The 27,638-nt window shown below is 36.7% G+C and overlaps 1 protein-coding gene across 2 annotated transcripts in view; it reads left to right on the top strand.

Annotated features, from left to right (window-relative positions):
* The first annotated feature begins 19,464 nt into the window (after positions 1-19,464).
* Positions 19,465-27,638, top strand: part of LOC149845115 (beta-amylase 2, chloroplastic-like) — a 31,027-nt gene continuing 22,853 nt past the window's right edge. For both annotated transcript variants that reach the window (XR_016430170.1, XM_089995518.1), the window contains exons 1-4: positions 19,465-20,876; positions 21,602-21,874; positions 24,345-24,422; positions 25,271-25,474. Coding sequence is in view for 1 of the 2 variants with exons in the window: in XM_089995518.1 (XP_089851644.1) it covers positions 20,394-20,876; positions 21,602-21,874; positions 24,345-24,422; positions 25,271-25,474 (1,038 nt within the window). In the remaining variant the exon portion in view is untranslated. The remainder of the gene's footprint in view (positions 20,877-21,601; positions 21,875-24,344; positions 24,423-25,270; positions 25,475-27,638) is intronic.

Below are 27,638 nucleotides of genomic sequence, written 5' to 3' on the forward strand. Positions count from 1 at the left end.
AATTTTAGCAGATGATAGTGGATACACAGAAGAAGATTTTCCATTTTACGGATTATCAATCAGATTTCTGGTGAGGGAGATACGATTGAAACGAGTCGGTCTAGGGTTTAGACAATGCATAACAGGCTCTCTAAAATCGATTCTACTTTCTGTCAGAGGAAAAATAGAAATACACTGTAAAAAAATTTGAAAATTTTACAAGAAATACTAGACATCAATACAAAGTCACTGTAACTTACGGATCATCGATCGAATCTTCGATGAGAGAGATATAATTGACACAAATTGATCTCAATTCTAATCATGCATATATTTCACATTTTATTAATCAATATTTATGCATGATCCATGTTAAAATTGCCTTAAAAAAACAATTTTACCATTAGTTTTGAGAAACTGCATTGAATTCAATTTTATCAGAAAATCGTATTCTTCAAAGCTTTCCCTGCATATATTTTTTTTTAGTGTTTCTATTATAGTTAGAATTTCTTAATTGTAGTTTAGTTTGCTTAGGTTTTTATTAGCTAATTTTTAATTAGTTTAAGAAGTTTATTTTTTTTAGACAATAAAACATGTTTTACTAAAATGGGTCTTTTAGAAATTATTGAAAATTGTTGGACTTGTTTTAAAAATTTTGTTTTACCCTAATATAATATTATAAGGGGCGTCTTCTTCCAAATTTTCTGAATCCACTCCTCCCACTTTGAAGCTCTCTCTCTCTCTCTCTCTCTCTCTCTCTCCCAGTAGCCAGTAGCCTCTTCTATTTTTCAGCAAAACATGGCAGCGTGACGATCTCATTGGGAGAGACCACTCTCTTCGCAACCAGTCCAGCCGAATTAATTCTCGGTTTGTTTTCTTCCCCTTTTCGTTTTTTTTGTTATAGTTTTTTTTTTTTGTGTAGTGTGCATAGCATAACACATCATTGTCATTTATTCATTACAGCACCAGCATATGCATATAGGTTAGTCTACGGTTGCATCTAGGTTTTTGTTCACAACATATGTCAACAAGATTAGCTTAGCCATAGATTATTTACCTAGATTACATTAGCTTATTACGATTAATTGTGTTTTTTTTGTTTTCATTTTTTTTGTTCACGTGTTGCTGTTTTTTAATTTTTTTAGAAGTCGGTTTGAAAATTAACATTCTTATAGATTAGCGTTCTCTTGTTTGATGTTTTACATCAAAGCCTTTCATTTCACAGTATTTTATTTCAGCTACAGCGACAAATTTTATAATAATTAATTAGATCTGTTAAGTGCTTAGGTTGTCAATCTTTATTCAGTCGGTTAATGTTCCCTTTAGCTTTTTAGTTTTATTGATACAGTAGTAGATCTGCTTCAGCAATAGAATTGTAATATGTGTTTTCTGCTTAGCTTGCTCTAGAATTATTCGTTTAATCAATTTTTTATTTTCTGGTATTTACATTCACAGCAACATCGTTTGTTTAGAAGTGTTAACCTTAGTTTTGTAATTAATATATTTTATGCATTGTCCATTAATCATTTGTGTTTTAGTGCTTCTTTGGTTCAGCCATGTTAGTGTTTTTCTGCTATCTTGCTTTCTAGACTGTTAGTTATTCTATTAATCAGTGTTCTTCTATTGATTAGCTACATAGGTAATTAGCTTATCACAAATGGTAATGCTAGATGCTTAGGGCTATAGTGGTTAGCTGCATCAGTTAATCCGGTCCTTGGATAGCTATTAGGTGTGTTATTGAGTTATTTCATTTGCATAGTTAGTAGTCACATTAGTTAATGCGTTAGTAATAGACATTAGTTCTGTAATTCTTAATTGTTGTGTGTATTTCATTTAGCAATATGTCTTAACATTCTTAATTAGTAGTAGTGGTGTTCATTGGATGTGATTGCATTTAGAATCTTTATTCTAGTTTATTAGTCTTCTTTTAGTAGCATAGTTAGTGTTGAACTTGCTAGTGGTTAAGATTTTGTTTTGCTATCTTGTCTTTTAGTGTAGTTGTTTATAGTTCTTTCATGTTAAATAATTTATGTTTTTGTGATTTTTCGTCATATTTCTGGTTGATTTTTCTGTAGATTTCTTGTTTCTGCTTTGTGTTGTGTTTTGTGTTGTGCAGGAAGGCGTTTGGAGATGTGCGGTAGAGTCCTTTTTGCGCTCTAAAAGTACCCTCAGAAGTCCCCTTAAGCCCTCAAAAAGTGCCTTCAGGGAGCCCTCAGAAAATCAAAAGTTCAAGAAAACATATACTACCTCAAGAAGGGACAAGAAGACTCGAAGCACTGAAGCCTTTTCTTTTCTTCTTAGATTAAGATTTTATTTTATTTTATTAATTAGGTTTGTAATAAAACCATTTATCTATTTTGTTTAAAGCTCTGTGCGTAAGGCCATACTCCCATAGTTAGTTAATTATTTAATTAATTTTTTTTTATTTTGGCAATAAAGAGTAGTTTAGATTGTGTGTTTGAATACGAAGTATTTCTCGTTCCCTGAGATCGACCCAGACTCCACCACTAGTGCGAGCCAGTTTTTATAATTTTGGTGACTGGCTTTCACTGAATTTTCATCAAAAATATTGTTTGAAAAGGGTTTCATAAAGCTCACACCAAATTCCATGTAGTATTTTCATGGTTCAAGAATCACGGTTCGGTTTTCAATTTTTTTAGTAGGACTACAGTTATCAAAATATCCCAAAATTTTTATGGGAGGACGCTGACATACTCACGATTTAACCCTAAAAAAATCAGATTTTTTTGACAGAAAAACACATATGAAATAATGTTGTTCTCGCATGCCCAGGATCGAGAATCACATATTATCGATAAACATGAAAAACCCTAATCTAAACATAAAAAATAATAAGAAAAGCATGCAAATAATATCACAAATTTGGATTTAATGCTTGAATGAGTAAAATAACCATGAACATGATAAATAAATAAAAAAATTAGGGAATACACGGTTAGAATTTGATTTAGTCTCTAAAAGAGATATTCGACCATCGAACGGTCGAATCTCGATCTTTTTCAGACTTTTAACATAATAAACAAAAATAAATATTATTAATGGATCAAAAACATGTAAGGGACCATTAAACATTAGTTGATCATCATCTTGAGGCCCTCATATAATTTTTTTGAAATAAAAACAAAAGAAAAACATGCTAAAAGAGGCAACAATGGTGATTTTTAATGAATAATAATAAAAAACAATAAAAGAAAGGAAAAACTTACCTTGGGCAGCAATGGAGGAAGGGCTGGAACTTGGAGGAGAGAAAGGACCACGAATTTTTGGAGAGAGAGAAGAGAGAAAAAGCATAGGTTGACCCCCCTCCCCCCCCCCTAGAGTTCCCTATTTATAGTTTTTCAAAACCTCCTTAATTAGGGTTAATTAAGGAGTTTTTATTTTTTTTAACTCTTTCTAATTAAATCAATTAAAGTAAACAACGTTTTTGAAGGATCTTACCTAATCCAACTCTAACTAACCTATTTGAGTCCTAATTAAACCCTAAAACCAATCCAAATGTGGTGCCAACCCCTGTGGGCCCACACTCAGTTTTTAAAACCTTAAAAACCAAGGTTAAAATGAAACGTGAAAATGAGATTTTAAAATCAATTTTGACTCTTCTAACCTAGCTAGGATATTAAGCTAACCCTAACACTCTCAAATATGGTGCCACTCAGAGTGGGCATCATTTGGTTTTCCAGAAAACTATTTTAAAAAGCTTGAAAATAAAAGGGGTTAAAAATGATTTTTTTTCAAAAACTTCAAAAAGCACCTAGATTTCTTAATATTTTTTGTATTTTTGGTATGGATAAAATATAAAATGAAAGAAATTTGAATGAAAATGGAGAATTTAGGGTTTGGACACTCTATGCATTATGGGCCCCACCTGAACAAAGCTGATAAAATTGGATTTTGAAAATATTAAAACAACGGTTAAGAAACAGGGTTTTTAAAATGAATAACAATGAAAATAAAAGATTAAAATCATAAAAATTTAGAGTCCTAATCAGACTAGGATTCTCAAATAGAGTCCTGATTCGAGTGAAACTCTGAAAATCTGGCATTTTTTAAAGATAAATAAAGGAATTTTAAAAGGCTTTCTCAGAATTTGATAAAATGAGCTGAAAAACAAAGTTGGGGTCAGAGTCCTAGTTCAACTAAAACTCCTAAAATAGAGTTCTAAGTTGACTAAAACTCTATAAAATTAGACTTTTTTTTTCAAAAAACAGGCAAAGTGGTTTTAAAAATAAATGGAAATTGGAGTTAAAACAAAAATCAGAACAGAGTCCTGATTCGATCAGGACTTTAAGAATTTTGATTTTTCTGAAAACAGACATGAAGATTTTGAGAGCTTTTCACGAAAACAGGTAAAAACAAGATGAAAACTGAAATCAGAATTAGAGTCCTGATCTAACTGGGACTCTAGGACAAAGTCCTAATTCGACTAAAACTCTCAGAATTTTGAACAGACAAGGAGGTTTTAGAAGCTTTTTTTCAAAACAGATAAAAACAAGGTGAAAACTGAAATCAGAATTAGAGTTCTGATCCAAATGAGACTCTGAGACAGAGTCTTAATTCGACTAGAACTCTTAAATTTTAGGGTTTTTTAGAAAACAATTGAGAGGGTTTTAGAAAATAGGTGAAAATAATATGGAAATCCTGATCAGACTAGGACTCTGAGGAAGAGTCCTAATTCGACTAGAACTCTAAGAATTGTTGGTTTTCTGTGAAGCAAATGATGAGAATTTAAAGAGAACTTTTGAAAATAAGTGAAAATGAAATAAAACAATGAAATCAAGATATAGTCCTGATTCGATTAAAACTCTCGAGTAGAGTCCTAATTCAATTGGAACTCTGAAAAAAAGACCAAATAGGGGAGTAAACAAGGTATGGACCCACTTCTGACTCAGAATCAATAAATGGAAGATTGAAAGGGCTTAAAAATGTAAAATAACAGAGTCCTAGTTCAATTAGAAATCTGAAATAATTGGAATTATGCAAATTTTCAAAGAAATCATTGATTTAGAAGTGACAGCACCTAGATGGGTCTCATCTGAGGTTTAAAATAAATTGAAAATTGGTTTGAAATGAATCCAGATTATTTTTTTGAAGAAATGCTCTTGAAATGAAGCTCTAGGGGTTAGCCAAATGGAAAATGTCAATTTAAAAAACCTAGGTTTTTAAAATTGCTTTCGAAAGAAAGGTTTTAAAATCGAATTTGGATTAGATGTTTAGAAAAACCAGAGTGTTGGATCTCGAAAATGAAATGAAATGATATGAAATGATAAGAAATAATAAGAAATGATGAAAATGATGAGATATGACATGGAATTTCATGTGAAATACAAACCCTAGATAAAGGATTTTAGGTATTGGACCCCGATCGACAGTTTTACCTGTTTAAAAAGTGATAAAATTGATAAAAATGAACGAAATGATTCAAGAAATGGTTTCTGTCCCTGCAGGGCCAAGAGTGACACTAAAAACTATGGTTTTAATTGGTTTGAACTGGAATGAACTGAGTTCAAGGGTTTTAGAACTCAAATGAATTGACAAGACACTGACTCAACTAAACTCCTACACTAAATGATTGAGAAATGATATCATTTCTTAGAGAAATTGTGAGAAATGATCATTGGAGTGAAGTGAGTTACGAACAAGAACTGAGTTTGAGCTGGAACAAAGATCAGTAATATTGAGATGAACTAAAACTGAAGCTCAAACACTAGCTCAGCTGACTGGACTTAGCTTAATTTCAGCTGAAATGGGCTAAAATAGACTCCTAGACTATGAGAAATGGATTTGAACTAGAATCGCGTTACTTGAACTTCTGGTGAGCTTAGGTTAGACTCAAGAGAATAGGGTCGACTGGATTTGACTGACCCGGTAACAATTGACTATAATTCAAGCTAGAGTTGAGCTTGTTTTTGAGGAAATGAACCGATTTTAGCTGAAATGGTCAGGAATGAACAAGATTCGCTCATTGTGAGCTCAGAGGAGCTAAGAATGACTGACATTCTAACTGTTCTGAACTTCAGGATGAGCTTGGTTGACTCTAACTGACAAGGATCTAAGGTGACCTAGGGGTAAAATGGGAATTTTACTGACAAAATGGGGGTGAAATAATACCTAAAAGGGGACAGACCTAGGGTTAGACCCCTACACTGACCTACAGGTTTGGCATCTATGGCAGCAGGTGTTTGGAAGTGAACGAGAAAAATTTACAATGTTTACATAGATTCAACAAATAAATGAAAATACAGAAACTCAAGATCCTAATCCTACTATATACATATAATACATCATGCCACTCATATCCTAATCATTTGCGAGATCCCAGACCTCCCACTCACCAGCCTGTGAGACATCTGAAATGTAGGGCTTCAGTCTTTGCCCATTCACCTTGAATGTGCCTTTGGTACGTGGGTCAAATAATGTCACTGCATCATGCGAAAACACCTCTCTCATAATGTATAGTCCATCCCATCGTGATCTCAACTTTCCTGGGAATAGATGCATACGAGAATTGAATAGCCATACTTTCTACCCGGGCTCAAACACTTTTCTGACAATATGCTTATCATGAAAGGCCTTAGTGCGAGCCTTATAAAGCTTGGCATTCTCATATGCATCATTCTTAAGCTCTTCTAGCTCTTTGAGTTGCAACGAACACTCTTTGTCAGCCTGGGTCATATCAAAATTGAACTTTTTAATCGCCCAGTAAGCCCTATGTTCCAACTTGACAGGGAGGTGGCATGTTTTCCAAATACTAATCGATACGGCGACATTCCAATAGGGGTCTTAAATATAGTCCTATATGCCCATAAAGCATCATTCAAGCGTTGGGACCAATCCTTGCAGTTCGAACAAACTGTTTTCTCTAAAATCTGCTTAATTTCCCTATTTGAAACTTCAACATGTCCATTGGTCTAGGGATGATAGGGGGTGGCAAATATATAATTGACGGAGTATTTTCTCAAAAGAGAAGCTACTTGTACATTCCTGAAATGCTTGTCATCATCACTCATCATCGCTCGTGGCACACCAAATTGACTAAAGATATTATGCTTAATGAACTTAAGCACCACTCTATGATCATTGGTCTTGGTTGCCACTTCCTCGACCCACTTGGATACATAATCTAACACCACTAAGATATATATATTGCCAAATGATGGCGGAAATGGGCCTATAAAATCTATGTCCCACACATTAAAAATCTCTACTACTAAAATCGGGAGCAAGGGCATCATGTCTCTCTTGGACATGTTCTCTGTCTGATGACATCAGAGACACTTCTTACAGAACTCATGAGCATCTATGTGGAGTGTCGACCAAAAAAATCTAGACTGTAAAACCTTTGCAGTTATTTTCCTACTGCTAAAATGCCCTCTACATGCTAATGAATGACAAAAATGAAGAATGGACTCATACTCCTCCTCCGGGACGCACCTCCTAATGATCTGATCTGCACAATATCTGAACAACTCTGGTTTATCCCAATAGTAATGTCTCACATGTGCTAAGAATCGTTCTCTCTCATTCTTAGTCCAATGCACAGGAATCTGTCTCGAAACCAGACAGTTCACAATATCTGCAAATTAGGGTAACTGCGAAATCCCTATGGCCATGATCAACTCATCCTAGAATAAATCACTGATCGGTCTCTGATCCTGAGTGGAATCCACAATCAATCTAGAAAGATTGTCTGCTACTACATTATCGCTGCCTTTCTTATCTCGAATTTCGAGATCAAACTCTTGTAGTAGCAAGACCCACCGAATGAGTCTAGGTTTGGTGTCTTTCTTGCTGAGAAGATATTTCAATGCAGCATGATCAAAATAGACAACCACCTTGCAACCAAGAAGACAAGACCTAAATTTGTCCAATGCGAACACTACAACGAGCAGTTCCTTCTCTGTTGTCATGTAATTCATTTGCGCATCGGCCAGAGTTCTACTCGCATAGTAAATTGCATAGGGCTTCTTATTGATCTGTTGTCCTAAAATGGCCCCCATAGCATAGTCAGACGCATCACATATAATCTCAAATGGTAGCATCAAGTCTGGAGATCTCAAAATCAGCGCAGTAGTCAAGGCATGTTTGAGTATCTCAAATGCCTTCATGTAATCCTCATCAAAATCGAAGGGTTGATCCTTGTCCAATAACATGCAAAGCGGTCGAGGGATTTTGCTAAAATCCTTGATGAACCGCCTATAAAATCTGACATGCCCTAAGAATGATTGTGCCTGCCACACCGTAGTAGGTGAAGTCAATCGTGAAATCGACTCAACCTTGGCTCTATCCACCTTGATCCCCCTTTTGGACACAATGTGTTCAAGTACTATCCCCTCCTAGACCATAAAGTGGCTCTTTTCCCAACTAAGCACCAGGTTAGTCTTCATACACCTACTCAGTACTCGAGTAAGTTTATGGAGACAATCCTCAAATGAAAATCCATACACGAAAAAATCATCCATAAATATCTCCATGACATCATCCATCATGTCAGAGAAGATAGCTATCATACACCTCTGAAATGTCGTCCGGGCATTGCATAGCCCAAATGGCATACGTCTGAATGCAAAGGTGCCATACGGACATGTGAATGTGGTATTCTTCTGATCATCTGGGTGGACAGCTACTTGATTATATCTAGAGTATCCATCTAAGAAACAGTAGTAACTTTGTCCAGCGTGTCTCTCCAAAATCTGATCTATGAATGGCAACGGGAAGTGGTCCTTCCGTGTTGCAACATTCAACTTCTTATAATCTATGCAGACTCGCCAACCCGTGGTGGTTCTCATCAGAATACTTTCCCCCTTCTCATTCTCTACAAAAGTGAATCTCAATTTTTTAGGCACAACCTGAATCGGGCTGACCCACTAGCTATCAGAAATGGGGTATATGATCCCAGCATCTAACCACTTGACCACCTCATTTTTTACCACTTCTTTCATGTTGAGATTCAATCTCCTCTGCATATCTCACACCGATTTGGATTCCTCATCACAATGAATCCGGTGCATGCAGAATGAAGGATCTATCCCTCTCAAATCCGCTACCCCCCAGCCAATAGCTGTCTTGTGCTCTCACAAAATATCAATCAATCTACGCTCTTGCTCCTCAGTGAACTGCGAAGAGATGATCACAGGCAATGTCTCCCCTGCTCCCAAATATGCATACTTGAGTGAATCCGGCAAGGGCTTCAGCTCAAGCTCTGGGGGAGAATATATCAATGACCTAGCTGGGTCTTTGGAAATGGTGAAAGAGGCTCTAAACTCGCTCTCCAAGGACGGGCACCTAATGAAACAGAAGACACATCTACACTATCTCCTACCACATAATACAAATCTAGGGACTCATCTATCATGTACATCTCAGGATGTGCTTCCACTAACTCCTGGACAATATCGATCTAGAAGCACTCTGTATCTCTAACTGGACCCATCACAGCATTGAAAATATTCAGCCTGACCTTTCAGTTGTCGAATGATAAGTCCATGGCTCAGGTTCTGCAATTGATACATGTATTGGCAGTCGCCAAAAAAAGCCTGCCCAGAATGATCGGAGTCTGGTGCTGGCTATCCACTCCTTCTATATCAAGGATGATGAAATCGACCGAAAAATAAAAGTCCTTCACTTTTACTAGCACGTCCTCTAAGATACCTCTCGGCACCTTGAGTGAACGATATGCTAGTTGTAGTGTGATCGAGATCGGTCTCATTTCTCCTAGCTCAAATAAATTATAGAAATATCCAGGCAGAATGTTCATGCTTGCTCCCAGATCGAGCAAAGCACGTTCTATCTGAATGTTTCCTATGATACATGAAATAATCGGAGCATCAGGGTCCTTAAGCTTTGGTGGAGTCTGGTGCTGAAGCATCGAACTCACATGCTCAGTCAAAAGGACCTTAGTAGGAACTCTTCCTCTAGATTTCCTCTTCTGACTGCATAGTTTCTTAAAGAATTTGGCATAAGCCGGCACCTGCTGAATGACATCAAGCAAAGGTAGGTTGATTTGTACTTGATTGAAGATCTCAAGCATGTTCTGGACCTTCATACCTTGCTTTTCTCTGTCAATGGGAGATTCTAAGGCTTTTGGATAGGGTGGTTTGGGAATATACATCGGAGGGTTCTTCTCCTTGTGAGAAGACTCACCACTATCCTTAGCTTCTACAGAGGATGATGACTGGGCCACAGAAGATGGTCTGATCGGCTTTAGCACATCAGTCATCGATCTACTCTTGACGAGATACTCACGTCCGCTCCTAAGGGACATAACTGATTTGGCATGTTGTTGTGAATCTGTCATATACAGGTCACCTGACATCTGCTCCTTGCCCTTAGGGTTCATGATAGCCTGGATCGACAAACTTTCCTCAGGCCTCCTATTTAGTGCTTTCGCTAACTGTCCCATTTACGTCTCCAATTTTGCAATGGATTGTGTATGAGAGTTTAGCATCTGGCTACCCTTCTTGAAGGCATTCTGACTAGAGGCTTTCACCTCTTGGAATGCTTGGAGAAGTCGCTCCTCAAATGATGTTTGCGAAGCAGACTCCTGTGAAGGCTGAGAGGAGTAAGGAGTGACTTAAAGAAAACTCAGCCTCTAAAATGTCTGAGTGAATGGAGGCGGTCGAGTGGGCTGTGAGGGAAAAGTTTGAGTTGAAGCCTGAAGATTCTTTCACAAGAAATTTGGATGATTACGCCACCCAAGATTGTATGTAGATGAAAATGGGTTATTCATGGGTCTGGCGTATCCTTGAGCAGCCTGAAGTTTCTCTTGCACAAATTCAGGATGTCGAGCTGCCGAAGGGCACTCAATGACGACATGTGCTGAACTGGCATACAATGCACACACCGGATGAGGTTGGGACGGGCTCGAAAGAAGTTGGTCCAACTTCTAAGAAAGCATGTCTACCTTGCTTTGCAGCTCAGCAGTCGGGCCAATCTCTAAAACACCACCCCGCTTAGCTCTGTTGGGTGTGACTCTCTCAGAATGGGAAGTAGAGGCATGGTGCAATGAGTTCTCAACAAGAGTATCGAATAAATGTCATGCCTCATCGTCACTTTTCAACATGAATGTCCTCCCACAAGAAGCATCGATCATTTGACGATTTCTGTCAGACAATCCATCATAGAAGCTCTACACCAGTTGTCATCTGGGCACCTGATGATGAGGATATTTCCTTAAAAGATCATCCTCTCTCATGTCTCATGAAATTGCTCGCCATCCAGTTCAGAAAAACTTGTGATGGCTCACTGAAATTGGTTGGTTCTGCCTATGGGAAAGTACTTTTTCAGAAACTCCTGGTGTAATTGATCCCATGACCCTATCTCTATCGTATCTAAAAATTTTAGCCAATAATTGCCTTTATTCTTCAATGAAAATGGGAAGACGGTCAATTTCATCGCACCGTCCTCAAAATTTTGTATCTTCACTGTCGAACAAATTTCGAGGAACTCATCTAAATGCATGTAGGGATCCTCGTGACTAAGGCCATAGAAGGATGACAGCATCTGAATAACGCTTGCTTTAATCTCGTAATGTGGTGCCCCTATATCGGGTCAACGAATGCAGGATGCCTGGGTGTACTCCGTGGGAAGGAAGTACTCCCTCAATGGGCACGTAGGAACCTCGGGTTCTAAATCTCCCATTTCGATTGAACCTCGAGGAGAATGTAAAATTCTCTCTAGGTCCTCAACGAAAAGTTGCAGTGGGATACCTAAAGTCCTTCGCCCCTACATACACTGGAGCTAAGTCCAGATGTCCGCACCCTAACCTAATCTATCTAACTACCCACCCACGTAAACAACTAAACAACAAGCAAAAAGCAATAACAAAAACAAGAACTAAACTAAGCACAATCAAACTATTCTAATCATGCTAAACAAAATTCAAATAACAAAAGCAAATTTAAATCTAAATCACAAAATTAGTATATGAATAAGAAATCACGACTATGTTCTCTAGAACTCACTTGTCTAATCGCTCCTGCAACATGCAATATTGTGAATCCTAAATAAATAATACATGAATCCTATATGTACTAACTATGTGAAACCTATATTTACTTACTAAGCCTACTAACTAGAACAAATAAAACACAACTAACTAAGCAAATATAAATAAATTGAAAGATTAGAAATAAAAAGAATGCATTCGATGTTCTCTGACAACGGAGCCAAAAATTTGGTTGCTCTCTTGTAATTGATAATTTTAAAACATATTTTTCATTAAAACACCTTGGAAAATCGACAACCAAATAATAGATCTGACTTTCCACTTTCGTGGCGAGTACGGGTCAATCCACATGGAACATGATATATTCAAAATAAATCTAAAATTTGCACTTTATTGATATTAACAATGTAAACTTGTTCAATTACAATCAATGATACAATAAAAGCAAATTGAAGAAGTACGAAAACAATAAAAGCAAGTGACTCAAGCCCTAGGTTATAGGGGCATTTTTGTCATTTCAATGATGAAACATGCTATCAACTTGACGAATTGCACTAACCTTCAGCTTCTTGTCACCTACAAAACACAAAATCAAAGTTAGTAAAGATAATAATGACAATTAAGAAAACTAAACCTATGCTAATACGAAAATTAACTACTATAAACTAATACTACACTTATAATTAACGGAATACAAAATGACAAAACTAATTCTACTAAACTGATTACACTAAGCTGCAAACAAGACTAATGTAATTATGCTACAAATCTGCTGGAATTATATAAAAACTTACAACACATAAGTCTAAGCAGAAAATGACAATTCTACCCTTGCGTAACCCTAAACCCTGATTTCTGACAGACTTTCATAAACTAAACAGTTGAATGCCCAAACGAGATCCAAACATAGTGATTCTTGTTTTGTTGGATTTCTAACTTATTCAAAAATGCACCAGAACTTTCGGAATGTAAAAATCACTCCAGAAACTTTGAATATAGGTGTCACAAGTTCAGACCCAATCCTGCCAACAGTCTATCTTCAAAAATGATTATGCAAGGAATAAAATAACACTTAAACTATAAACCAAACTGCTAAATATGCTAACTAAAACATGCATTTACTGTTTACGCAACTGTCTGCACTACTAACAAACTGAAAACAGCAAAATAAAAGATCGATTCCTTTCTTAAAAATCGACAATACTGACTAAAAGAGGCTCTAGTCGGTTTTGGTGTGTGAGGGCTATAACTAATGCGACGAAGCCAAAAAACGTAAAATAAAACTATTTTAACTTAACTACACTATAAATCAAAATATAAGCTAGCTACAAAATATCAAAACAAGCTGTAAAAATAGTAGAATGACAACAATTACACCTACTTGGGAAAACGCCTAAACCGACTAAAAGAGCTCTAGTCGGTTTTTGGCATAGAGGCTACCACACATATCAAATGTAAATTGAATCAAAAGAACAGAAAATACAGAATGAAATTACTCTAACAACTCAGAAACTACACTAGAATATTCAAAATATACAGAATGATGCCTCAAAACAAAAACGATAAGAACCGGCTTGAAGAACTCTAACTGATTCTAGCACACAAACTAAAACGACTAAAAAAACTTTAAACAACGACACTAATTCACTAATTAGACTCTAGACTCGATCTTAGCATGCTGGTCTGAGCGTATATTTATGCTAAGGCTGAAAAAAAAACAGGAACTACACATGCAACGAAGGAAAACAAAATATGCATATATCGGTTTTAACTAGAAGAGATGGGAAAAGAGGACAAACCTCACGCGGGCCATCCGATGAATGGAGAGGTAGTGGGGAGCGGTTTAAGCCAAGAAAGTTGCACTAACCAGCCTGCTGGTGGTGCTGCTACTGTCACGCCATTGTTGTGTGCTGCTAAGTTTGCATACAAGAGGTACGCCGTTCGGTGGAGTGAAACCGAGCCTAACTTGGGTGGAGAAGAAGTTGGCAAGACAAGATCGACTTTTCTAGCGGTGTAGACGGCACACCAGCTGGAAGAAATGCCCTCCACAGCCTTCTAAACCTTCAAAACACAGCAAATGGACATTAAGAAGAAGAAGAAGTAGAAGAGGAAGAAGAAAAAGAACTACTGGAGAGGATGGCGGCAAAGAAGAAAATGAAATGCAAAACAATGAAAAACTAAAGAACAAGGGAGAGGGAATGGAGAGGTTGTTGAAGAAGATGATGGAGAGGAGAGAGGGCAGAGCTAGGCTACATAAAACCCAAGGAAAAATTGTTTGCCTAGGGTTTTGTGCAACTATTTATAGTAAAATCTATCTTTTTGAAATTCCAAAAAGAGGATTAAAATGATAAATTTTGCTAGGCGCCTTTTTCAGAGGGTTTTTTTTGCAAATGTTTTTTTTGAAATGGGTTTGGATCAGATGTGGGTTGGATTTTGATGTATTTGCATTGATCCAAGATCCAAAATGGCTATTTGGATCGGATCTTGATTCGATCAACCTCAAAGTTCGAACTCGTGCACTACAAATGCAATAACTTACTCGATTTAACTCTGATTTGAGTGAAATTCGAATCGTAGCTCATTCGTGCTCAAATGCATCTAAGTGTGGGTTCTAAGCCTATAATTGATACCTCAATGCATGAATAATGTGTTAAATTGATGGGCAATTTATGTATCATCATGTAACAAACAACTTAATGATTATGAACAATTCACATGGCTAACAACGAGATCAAACAACCAAGAAATTGCTTTCAACAAAAGGTTTAATGATCTCTAATATTATCATGAGTTTTTTAAAGATCACGTGATCAATAATATCTATAAAGCAAAAATTTTAAAGCACTGCAATAACAGAGTCACTGTCGTATGCTCGAAAGAACGCGCAAATGACTATTGACTGCTCATAGAAGATTTATTACACAAAGGTGCATAAAGCAGGGTTCTTTCAAGTGAAGTATTAAAGCAAGCATACATGTAGTGGATCACTAGACAACCTTGTAGTGAAAAAAATGTCTTCTAAGTAAATTTCAGGTGTTATTCACAAATGCATGCACGACAACCTGAAGATAACTCTAAGAGAAAACATGAATGACATCAATCGTAAGGAATGTATAAAGGTTACTTACAAACGAGTATAACATAGATGAAAATGAACTAAGGAGGTGTTATATGATTCATTCAAAGAGTCCTTCAGGATGCTTTCCACCTATTTGGATCATTTGATGAAGGCCAACCAAGGATCATTAAGTAACATTGAAACTGATCGAAAAGACCGATTTCATTACATATTTTTATCCTTTCATCCAAGCATCAATGGGTTTTTGAAAGGATGTCCCACAATTCTTATGGTAGATGGTACATTCTTAAAAGAAAGATATGTATATTTATTGTTGTCAGCCCATAGATTGATCATTGTGGTGAGATATTTCTGATACCATTTTTTGTTGTTAATAAAGAGTCAAAGGATTTATGAACATTATTTTTAAGCATCTAAAGGAAGAACGCATACACTTTAATAAATATAATAAGAGAATACAACTTATAGTTATCTTAAATAGACATGAAGGTCAAAAGCATGATGTCCCCATACATAACCTATATGTCGTGTTGGATATTGCATGAAACATTTGATAGATAACTTCTCTAAGAAATTTGGTTCACCGCTTAGTGCACTTTAGTGGAGTGCAGCTTCAACAATCATGAGACGGTAATGCAATTATTTTCTTCAAAAAAATTGAGAGCAAGACAAAGCCACATACAATTATGTTGTCACTGATGTAAATTTAGAACACTAGGCTAACCGTCACTATTCAACAAAAGGATATGGGTGCTTAACATCTAATATAGTAGAAAGTTTCAATTTGTGGATTCTCGCCATACATAACAAACCCTTAATTCTTATTGAAATGCTTCATCTCATACTGATGATTTTTTTTTAGAAAAAAAGAATATCGGGCAGCATATGCTAGACATTGTAGTACCAAAGGTAAAAGAAAAGCTAGGGAAACTGAAGAGAAATGCACACCAACTACATGTGTAAGTAGTGCATTGCCACTAACGTCGGTACAAAGCCCATGACTGATCTCATAGTTACAATGTTGATCTTCAAAAGCACTTGTGTTCTTGTGAAGAGTAGCAATTTAGCTGAATTTAATGTGAATATGTGATCACATGCATTTGGTATGAAGGCAAGCTACTAGAGTATTGCTGCAAAAAGTTTTTCACAATTGAATCGTATTAAGCTGATAGAGAATGTTCTATATATCACTCCATTAACTCTTATACACGTTCATTTACCAAAAGTGATTTGTAAAGCAAGATGACCTAAGGTGAAGGGACGAATAATAGAATACATGGATGTTGTACCATATAAGTGCAGTGTATGTGGTGAGGTTGACCACAAAAGGATAAAGCATGAATAACAATATGCTAGAGTACATATTCTTTGCAAAATGTAAGATTTGTTAAGAGTTGTTTAACAATGTATGAGTATGTTCATTTTTTGAATGAATATAATATATGAGCATGTTCATTTTTTTTAATGAATGAAATGTATGAGCAAAATCATTTTTTTAAATAAATGCAATGTATGAGTTGATTAAGTTTTGAATGAATAAAATGATTGCAATATATGAGCAGAATCATTTTTTGAATGAATGCAATGTATGATCTTATCTATTTTTTTTAATGAATGCAATGTATGAGCAGATTCAATTTTGAATGCATAAAATGAATCCATAAAATGAATGCAATTTATGAGCATGTTCATTTTTTTAATGAATGAAATGAATATAATGTATGAGCACGTTTCTTTTTTTAAATGAACGCAATGTATGAGTAGGTTCATTTTTTGAATAAATACAATGTATGAGTAGATTTAATTTTGAATAAATAAAATAAATGTAATATACGAACAAATTTAGTTTTAATTGAATAAAATTAATGCAATGCATGAGCATGTTTATTTTAGTGAATGAAATGAATGCAATGTAAGAATAAGTTCATTTTTTCTAATGAATAGTATAAGCAGATTCATTTTTTTAATGAATGCAATGTATGAGTGGATTTAATTTTGAATAAATGAAATGAATGCAATGCATGAGCACATTCATTTTTGTAAAGAAATAAAATGAATACAATGTATGAACATGTTTATTTTTTTAAATAAATGAAATGAATGCACTGGTAGAGCATGTTCATTTTTTTGAATAAATGAAATATATGAGCATGCTTATTGTTTTGAATGAATACAATATATGAGCAAATTCAATTTTAAATGAATAGAATGTATAGCAGGTTCATTTTTTGTAATGACTGCAATATATGAGCATATTCATTTTTTTAATGAATGTAATGTATGAGCAAATTTATTTATTTTTGAATGAATGCAAAGTATGAGCAAATTCAATTTGGAATAAATAGAATAAATGCAATGTATGAACATGTTTATTTTTTTGAATGAATGCAATGCATGAACATATTCATTTGTTTGAATGAATGCAATGTATGAGCATATTCAGTTTTGAATGAATAAAGTTAATGTAATATATGAACAAGTTCATTTTTTAAATAAATAAAACGAATGCATTGTATGAACAAATTCATTTTTTTTAATGAATGCAATGTATGAGCAAATTTAATTTTGAATTAATGTAATAAATTTAATGTAAATATAAATTTGTATAAATTATTAAACTTTAAGGATGATCCTTAAACAGTTAAACTGTAAACTTGCGAGGATTAGAAAGTCTGCATAAAATATAAGTGAATAATGACCAATATTTGCTAGGATGAGGAAGTCCATGAGGTACATGCAAACTTAGTTCTATATTTGCATAAAATGTACATGAACTTCGTCCACTATTTGCGATATTATATGGATTGGTTTAATTTTGCACATATTTTTACAAAATTTGCATATATAGAATGAACTTCACAAAAATGTATCGGTGAACTTTTTGTAATTGAAATATGTCAAAACTTTACAAATAGTGCACAAGAGATTCACAAATTTACTGAAGATTTAAATGCAAACCTCCTCATATTTTTGCGAAAACCCTACCAACATTAACTATGGTGTTTCAATTTTTATGTTGCTTCGATAGTAAAAAAGCGATAATTTGTATTTTAGGGTTTGTTTTTGCCTTTCAAAAGTGACGGTGGAGAAGATTTTGGAACAACGAGGGGAGGATGTCATGATTGAGGTGGACAAGATTTTGGAGAAGATGGTTTATTCTTTGGCTTCTTAATGTCAGTCAGGTTATTGTCTTTGTTTTCAAACCTATAGAAAAAAAAAGTTCAGAATAAAAATAACAATATGCACATATATTGTTCGTATAAAACTCAACTTTTGACCTAACTACGGAAGTCAATGTGAAGGATGATAATGCAACCTCGACGAAATGTAGCAATTTTTTTTTACAGGACTCACCCCAAGGGGAGAAGGAAAATGCTTAGGATTCTAGAGGAAAAAAGGTTATGGTTTTCTCTAGAAACAAACAAAAAATAGAAACAAAATGAACAAAAACAAACTTTATATATGATTCAACAAAGCATGCAAAGTTACGCAAGTTCACATGCCAAAAATTTGCACATATTGATATGTATTTGTGAATATCTTGAGAAAAAATTAACACATTTTGGAGAAACTTCTTATATTTAGAGGAAGTTTACATATTAGAAGAAACTTCACATATTAGGATAATATATTTCAGGACTTAGGTATTTGCGAAGTTTTGAGGTTTGGGCTTAAAAAGATGTTCACAAATATTATTATACGAACTTTGTGATGCTTGCAAAAAAAAATGTGTGAACCTTATTTTAAAGTAGGAGTTTGCGATACCTGATGAATAGAGATATATATCGTGCAAATTTTGTGACTTTCATACATGTGAAAGGTAAAGAGGTCCTAACAAAGTTGACAATTTACGATTTTAGTCATCGAGCATATTTTGACAAATTATGAGGATTTTAAGGAAACACAGAATTTTTACCGTACACTACGATCATTTTTCGTTATATAAATTTGCTGAACTTGGGTTGGTCCACGGGTTATTGGGCCAACCCAATGACTTTGAGCTATATAATAATTGACTAATTAATAATATGAAAATAAAAAAGAATTTGTGTAGGAGGACTAAGATTCTAGATTGTGCTTATATTATTTTAGTATGTATGGTTGGATATTTTAGACATTCTCTAATATAGAATTTTAAATTTTATGAATTTTTAATTATTTCATATGAATTAATTTATTAGCTTAGCAAGCAAAGATCTGAGTTAGCCAAGTCTTTTTTTTTTGTAAATTATTTTATTAACTTAGGCACCCGATTGTAGAATTTGAAACCTTAGGCAGATCTTTATAAATAGGTTAAAAGCCAGGTGGAAAATTCCCAAAGTGCTCCTCACTTCCACAAGTGTGATCCTTCCCCTCCTCACGCTCTACACGTGTCGCGACTTGGGGCGTTGGATGGCAGCCTTCGTTCGTGTTAAAATGGTCTTCCTCGCACGGCCGCACACGAGGGAACCCTAGAACTCGCAGGCGTGCACAAGAGGACTTTCTCTCTCCTCCCCGCCCTCCCAAAGCCCGCCGGAAAACACCGTTTCCCGGTCATTAAGTGCCCCGCTCCTCGACGGAGCCCCGACCTCCGGGCCCTGGATCTCGCCGGAAAACCGCGCTCCCGGCCGGATTTCGCGCTGGAGAGCCTCCAACCCGCCAGATTTAGGCCGTCATATGAGTGAGAACGATCGGACGATGGAAATGACGGCTCCAAGGGGTTAGCCGTCGCCGGAGAAGTCGGCCTCCAGCGGGAATTGGGCGCTGGAGAGGTGGCACGATCGGAGGGGCGGAGGTTGTGGATGGGGTTTTTCTTCATCTTCTTCTTCTTCGTCTCTTTCCCTTTCGTAGTTTCTTTCTGAGTTTCGAGAAGAGGGCGAAGATCCTGCCCTTACCCCGCCGGAGGACGTCTAGCGGTGGCTGGGAAACTGATAGGTTGAGCGAACGGGTTGGGGACGCAGGAGACACGCTGGAAGCCCGCCGGATAATTGAATTACAGAGTATCGAACGAGATTTTTTAGCAGGAGTGCATCTTTTGAAGACGCATTTAGCTTCTAACCTTCGCCGGAATTGCTCGAGATTTAGTTTTAGATGCCGGAGCCCTAATTTCTGGTGGAAGTAGCACACTCGGAGCTCGGTAAAACTGTAATTTGCTGTAGACTTCTCCATGAGATGCTCTCAGGAGCCCCGTGAAAACCATATTTTATGCATCGTTCTTTCTCTTAAACCCTAATTGCGTCGACAGAACCCAAAGAACACCACAATCTCGACCCCTAGGACCTAATTCTAAGGAAGGATTCGAATTGGGATTCGCCGAGATGTCACCGGAAAAGTAACGGGTACGAAGGTTTTGACAAAAATCTGAGGGAGGACAGGTTGCTGCGAAGTGGAATGGCTCAGCAGATGGACAGATTGAGGGGAGGGGAAGGGATGACGCAAGAGGATGAGGATGAGGACGATATGGACATGGGCATGAAGGAGGAGGAGGATGACGATGAAGATGACGATGACGGTGAAGACGAAGAGGAGTTGGAGAGGAAGAAGAGGATGATGATGATGGGGATGGAAGGGATTAGTGGGGCAGCAGGGCAGCATCATCACCACCACCACTTCCAGCAATTGCATATACAGTCTAGTGGTGGTGGAGGTGGGAGGAGGAGCAGGCCCAAGGAGGAGAAGGAGAGGACGAAGCTGAGGGAGAGGCACAGGCGGGCCATCACGGCGAGGATCCTGTCCGGGCTCAGGCGACACGGCAACTACAACTTGCGGGTACGGGCGGACATCAACGACGTGATCGCGGCGCTGGCGCGGGAGGCCGGCTGGATGGTCCTGCCTGATGGCACCACACTTCCCCCGCCCAACAGACCCTCACTTGTATGTTCTCTCTCTCTCTGGTTAAAGGCTTAAAGCTCCAGCCTTTCCCTGCTTTCTAGGTTAATATTTCTTCTGGTTCTTGTGTGTGTGTCCGTGATTATAGTGTCTTTCGACTGATCGTCATACAAAAAAAAAAAAGACTATGACATGCTGATCGATGGAGTGGAACTTCGAGTGCGACCCACCTTTTTTTTTGTTAGATTTGGTGAGTTCGAGTTGGCTCAGGAAAGTGATCGCGAGTCTCTTGACGACTCGTCTCACCAAGTTATCGAGGAGAGTGGGACCCACCTTTCCTCGACCTTTTCTACGTTGCTTTCATGATTCATCCAGTCGTTGAACTTTGGCTAAACATGAACTTGGTCACTATTGGCGTGAACCTCCAAACGGGGCCTTTACTGCATCTGATAGCAATCTTGGTAATGATCTCTTCTAGTTGTAAGGGTTTCCAGATTCCGGGATGCAATTCTCTCCGCAGCCGGTTTCGTTGACGGATTCCGGTGTTTGGTCACTTGATCTATGATGGGGTCTTGTGATTCTCTGTAGTCCTTTTCTCCGTGCCCTTTTTGTAAATCTTACCTCTGTTGGTTGCCCGTGATTCATTTCTTCCCTCCCTATCTTGCTACCCTCTACATCTCCTCCCTCGGGCCTCTGTTCTGCTAGTTCTCCGACCACCATCTTTTGGGTTTTCTACCTATTTTTCGAGTTCTCATGTTCTCCTTTTCCAGAGCGTGAGGCCTGCTGCTCCTGCGCAGCCGGCCACAACATCGCCACTCGTGGTTGCCTCGCAGGCGCCTCCTGCTTCTTCTCTGAGAGCGGTGTCTGGATTCAAGAATTCAGTGGAGTACCGGCCATGCCGGTTAAAGGGTGTTTTTGTGCCAATGGCAGTCACTTCCTTTGATGGATCTTCTGGTGATAGGCCTAGAATAGGAGACATGATGGAGGATGGAGGTGATGATTCCTTTCTCGTAGGGAACTGCATGGAGGGCGATGAGAAGCAGGTAAACTGGCCATACACTTAGCTTTGTTTCATTTGGGTTTGAGCTTGTTTCTAATCTTTACTACTGTGCACTTCACTCCAAAGACTTGATAGTTATTATTTGTGCTATCCTCATATCATATGTAATATGAATTGTTTTATGTAGTTCCTTTACTGTACATTGTCATTATTCAGTATTCACTGCTCATCTTGAATCTGGGGCAGATATTCTGATCTTACTGACTATATCACATGGATAGGGCTGTGGATACAGGGATGCGACCGTTTTTATGAAGGTTTCAATGAGACTAGTATATAAGGGGACATGATACACAGGCCAAAATGGAGTTTCCATGTGACATAGCACACTGGTCCATGTGATTATTGTTTCTACCTTACCTGATAGGCAAATCTGGTGTTTTCCAGAGGTTCAACAACTTTTGCCCAACTTTTGATAATTGGTGGGCTTCTGTGCTTTACCCGGCCTCAAAATCCTCATTATTCGTTGTAACCTTTATTATCCTGCAAGCATACTGGTCCATGTGGTTATTGTTTCCAGCTTACTTGATAGGCAAATCTGGTGTTTTCCGGAGGTTCAAGAACTTTTGTGTAACTTTTGATAATTGACGGACTTCTGTGCTGTACCTGTACTCAAAATCCTCATTATTCATTGTAACCTTTATTATCCTGCAAAAGAACTCTCATCTTTTTCTTTGTCAGATATGCCGTTAATTGAATTGAAGGTTTTACTAAGGTGTATTGTCATTCAATGTTTTAGTTGAGTGGTCACACATGAAACTATAGGCTGATTGGACTCTTACACAGAACCTGTTGACATAACAGCAGGGTTGCTTTTACTACCTGCAATTGAACTCAAATGATGCCTTCTGTTTGCATGTAAATCCGCATATGGGGCTAATTGCAACCAGTTTGTGTGCATGTCCTATGGAGATAAAACATTGAGAGAGTGGCTTCTGTGAATAAACATAGCTTGATCATCTGTAGGCTGATTTGACCTCATCATTCACTGAGACTGCTGCAGTAATAAAAATTTTCAGTCACATAGGGATACAGAACTAGCACTTAATGCAGTTAATATTCAATTTGTTGTTCTCCAAATAGAAAATCTGCTGGTTGAATCTTGGTCCCGTCAGACAAAATGGTGCATAAATACAAATGATCTGCTATTCAATACACTGACTCTAGGTTGAAAATCCTATAAACTCAATAGGTCTACAATTGGATGCACTAAGGCTTTGTTTGGGAGCCGTTGTTGGGAGCAGTGATGAAAATTGGTGGATTTGTCAACAACATCCTCCTGAGGACGTTTTTGAAATCCACCCATTTATAACACCATCTCCCCCTCAACATCATTCCCATCTCCGTCTCCCCTCCCAAAATGGTGACTCCAATCAAAGGAGATGCTTGGGATTTAGTGAATTCCCCCATCACCGCTCCCAACTACGACTCCCAAACAGAGTCTAATTTGTACTTGAAATGGTGTTGCCAAAGCATGCGGCTGTGCGCATGTGGATGCATGTGCATGTGTGCATGCATGCATGGGTGTGTGTGCCTGTGTGCATGTGCATGTGTTTGTGTGCATGCATGGGTTTGTGTGCCTGTGTGTGCAAACACATGTGTGCGCCTGTGCATGTGGATACATTTGTGGTGCATGCAGACATGCAGGGGTGCATGTACACATGCAAAAGACACCTGTTAAGGGCTGCCACAATGCCCTTTTCTACGTTTGACATGTATAGAAGTGTAATTTCTTAGCATAGTTTCATCAAAGAAGTATTCGTCAGTTTGCAAAAACAATAACTGTTTATCCTGTATGAGCTATCTATCAGTTGAAGCCTACCACGTGAAGGATTGTTCCCTAAGAATGTGTGGTTGGCTGGTTACTCTTGTTTGACTATATTGCTTTCTGAAAGCTTACTTTGGTAAGATATGATGTTTCAGTTTATCAAAACAACTATGAGGTGGTGTTTACTGCTAATTTGTTTTTGTAAGCGTCGAAGTATTGAGGCATTGTACTGTTCCTTATTATGGCTTTCTTGATGTCAAATAATTGAGTAATAGCTACTTGTAATTTCTGTTAATTGGTTTTTAAGTTAAAGCTTGGATGATCTTGCCAACTTGTGGGTGGACTCATTCCTTTGCTAAGATATGCTTATATTTTCACTGGTGGTAAGGCATACATGGTTGTTCTTATTGATTTTACACTTAATTGATGATGTCTTGTTTTATATATCAATACCATTGTGAAACTGCATTGTTCATCCACACTTCGGACCTAGATGTTTATCTTTAATACCATATTCTATGTCCATAGCTAGTTAATCTTATCATGTAATTCATTAATCTGTGATGTTTTATGATAAATAGTATCATGGACTAGTAACTTTCGCATGAAGTACTGTTTCATTTCTCTATTTTTCCATTTATTTCCTTTTTCTATTTTAGTGAGTTTATGTGCATTTTTTTTCTAGATTCTGGAGCTGCCTCCAAGGGTAAAGGAGCGTGATTTCACTGGCACACCATATATTCCAGTTTATGTGATGTTACCTGTAAGTTGCATATGCTAAGAATATGATGAACTGTAATTATACCAAGGTTGTAAAAAATGTATTGTAACCCGGACCGGCCGGGCCCAAAATAAGATACGTATCATATCTGGAAAAAATCACATGTTTTAAATAAAAAATCAGAAAAATATAAAAAAACACAAGAAAAAATGATGAATTGGATAAGATAAAACTGTAATATCATATATCAAAACAATTATGTGGTATGAATGCATACATAAGACATTGAACATTCAATAATCATGATAATATGATATAAATGACATGCATATCTCACAAGAAAAATGCAAATTATAAAATAATATGCATATTAAATAACAAATCTAAGCTAATAAGTCACAAGATTCAGAATAATATGTGATTACATAAATAAAAAATATCATAAAGTGTTTTTTCAATACTGAAAATTTTTACATAATAAAAAATTTTCAAAATTCAAATAAAAATGAATTAGATAACGTCAATCATGAGTATCATCATCATCATCTTTTTTTTTGCAAAAAATCTCCTAAATCACTCTTAAGCTCTTTAGGGAAGAATATGAACTAGCCCCAAGGGGCCTTATATGTTTTCGATTTTTTTTTAAATGAGTGCACTTAAACTGCATTTATAGTGTATCTTAAGATACACTCTGTATCGGAGTGTATGTATCTTAAGATATAGGAGCATATCGTAAGATACACAACCATATCGATATACATGTGTGTATTGTATCAGAACACCCCATAGATATGATACATATAGTATGATACACTACGATACTGACTACATTGGTTCATACTATAAAATATTTTGAGTTCTGATTTCCTGTGCCTTTTGCTAAATGACAGCTTGGAGTTATCAATTTGAAGTGTGAGCTGGTTGATCCTGATGGTCTAATAAAGCAGCTGAGAACTTTGAAATCTGCTAATGTTGATGGTGTTGTGGTTGATTGCTGGTGGGGTATTGTTGAAGCCCATTCTCCACAAATGTACAATTGGTATGGTTACAAGAGGCTCTTCCAGATTGTACGTGACCTGAAGCTTAAATTGCAGGTTTGATCTCTTCCTTGCATTCAGCTGCTGCCTTCAAAAAACACAATGAACAAATTAACAAGTGCTCATGGTAAACAAACCACTTGGTTGCTCTTGTTTTCAAGGGAGCTATCCATGAAGAAAAATCATTCAAACACTTGGTCTTCCCTATCAAGTATCAAACTATACATTAGTAATATTCTTCTTGATGTATTCTCTATAATGGAATATCTTAGGGCTTTAGAAAAAAATTTATGATTTAGAACAATGAGGAAAAGTCAAGAAAAAAAAACCTAGAAAGCAGTTCTTGTCTTCTTTATCCATTCATTCTTTGTTTTGTTCATCTATAATTTCCTCTATTTACTGTATATGCATCTCTCTCTCTATATATATATATGTATGTATGCATGCATGTATGTATGTATGCATGTGTGCATGTATGTATGCATGCATGTATGTATGTATGTATGTATGTATGTATGTATGAACATTGCACATGTATGTATATATTGTAGTCACAAACATCACATATATTTTGAAAATATCATGTTTTAATCCAATTGCACAAAAGAAATATACTCTATTTTTATATGAACTAATATTTTCTCAAGATTTTCTAAACAAAAACTAGTTTTTTCAAAATATCGATATATTTTGTTTCACTGATATTTTCTTGAGAATGAGATTTATGTGTAATATCCTAATTTTTCTAATTTTGGGCCGTCATTTTACTTTAATTATAGCGATTTATATAAAAGTCAAATCCGAGCCCTTATCTGTTCAAGTGCTGTAACGGGTGTTTATACAAGGAAATCATTTTTACTAATTAAATTATGGGAGATTTTCTTTCGAAGATTTAAAACAAGGTAATCATATATAAATCTTCTGAAGATTTAAAAGAAGGTAATCATATATAAAGAGAGAATTTAAAAAAATATAAAACCAAAGAAAATCCTTAGATTTAGAGATGATTTTGGGCTCATTCATAAAGTTTTGTAATTTGTACTAGAGCACATGAGATGGATACCTGAGGTCCTTGAAGCCTTGAGTTGAGGTTGTTCTATACACACATCTTCCAATAAATGACCATGTAGAAATGCATTATTAAAATCAAGTTGTCTAATGGGCTACCCTTGACTGACAGCAAAAGCAAGAGCTAACTGAACTATAGTAGGTTTCACCACTAGGCTAAAAGTATCAAAATAGTCAAGTCCCTCTTATTGGGTGTAGCCTTTCACTACCAATTGAGCTTTATGTTGTTCCAACATACAATAAGCTTTTCTCTTAACTTTGTATATCCATTTGCATCCAATAACCTTTTGAGATGGATGAGGAGGAACAAGTTGCCACGTGCCATTATGAATAAGATCCTTAAATTCGCTTGCATAGCTGAGTGTCAATAGAAGTGCTTATTAGCTTGGATGAAACAGGTGCATTCTTGGTCTTGGATAAATTCAGCTGAGAATGCCATGGGAATGGGATATCTGTTTCTTAAGAAGGTTTTTAGTTTAAGGGTTCTGTCATAGAGCCTAGTAACCATAGATTGTGTGTGGATTGGGACAAGAAGAGGCAGTGTGGGTGATGGAGAACTAGAAGGGGAGATCATAGGATTTGTCGCCACATTAGCTGATGAGGCACTGGGGTTTGGGGTTGGTTGAAAGAAACCAACATTAGTACTTTGACGCGAAAGGGGAAGCTGCAAGGACAAGGATGTCACCAGGGTTTGGGTTGGCAGGGGCGGGGCAACCATTGGAAGAGGAGGAAGAATAATAGGTGGTGTAGATGATGTCTGAGAGGGAGGCGTCTCATTTACCAATGAGGGTTTTAATTGAAGCCAAGAGGATATTTTAGTTGCTGTGAGAGGAGGATGGGAACTGGCAAAAAAGGAACTTATTTTCATAAAAAATAACATTACAAGATATATATGTTCTATTTTTGATAGGATTAAGACAAAGGTATCCCTTGTGGTTAGCATATCCTAAGAAAAAATAGGCTTTGGTTTTTGGTTGAAGTTTATGGGAGTTGTAAGGAACTAGGTGAGGGTAACAGGTGCAACCAAACACTTTATGAAAGGTGTAATAAGGTTTTCTTTTAAATAAGATTTCAAAGGGTAATTTTTTTTCTTGGTTAAAAGAAGGTAATCAGTAAATGAGGTAGATGGTAGTATGAAAAACATCAACCCAAA

This window comes from Nuphar pumila, chromosome 2 (assembly GCF_984573655.1).
Source record: "Nuphar pumila chromosome 2, dmNupPumi1.hap1.1, whole genome shotgun sequence".
Taxonomy (NCBI): Eukaryota; Viridiplantae; Streptophyta; class Magnoliopsida; order Nymphaeales; family Nymphaeaceae; genus Nuphar; species Nuphar pumila.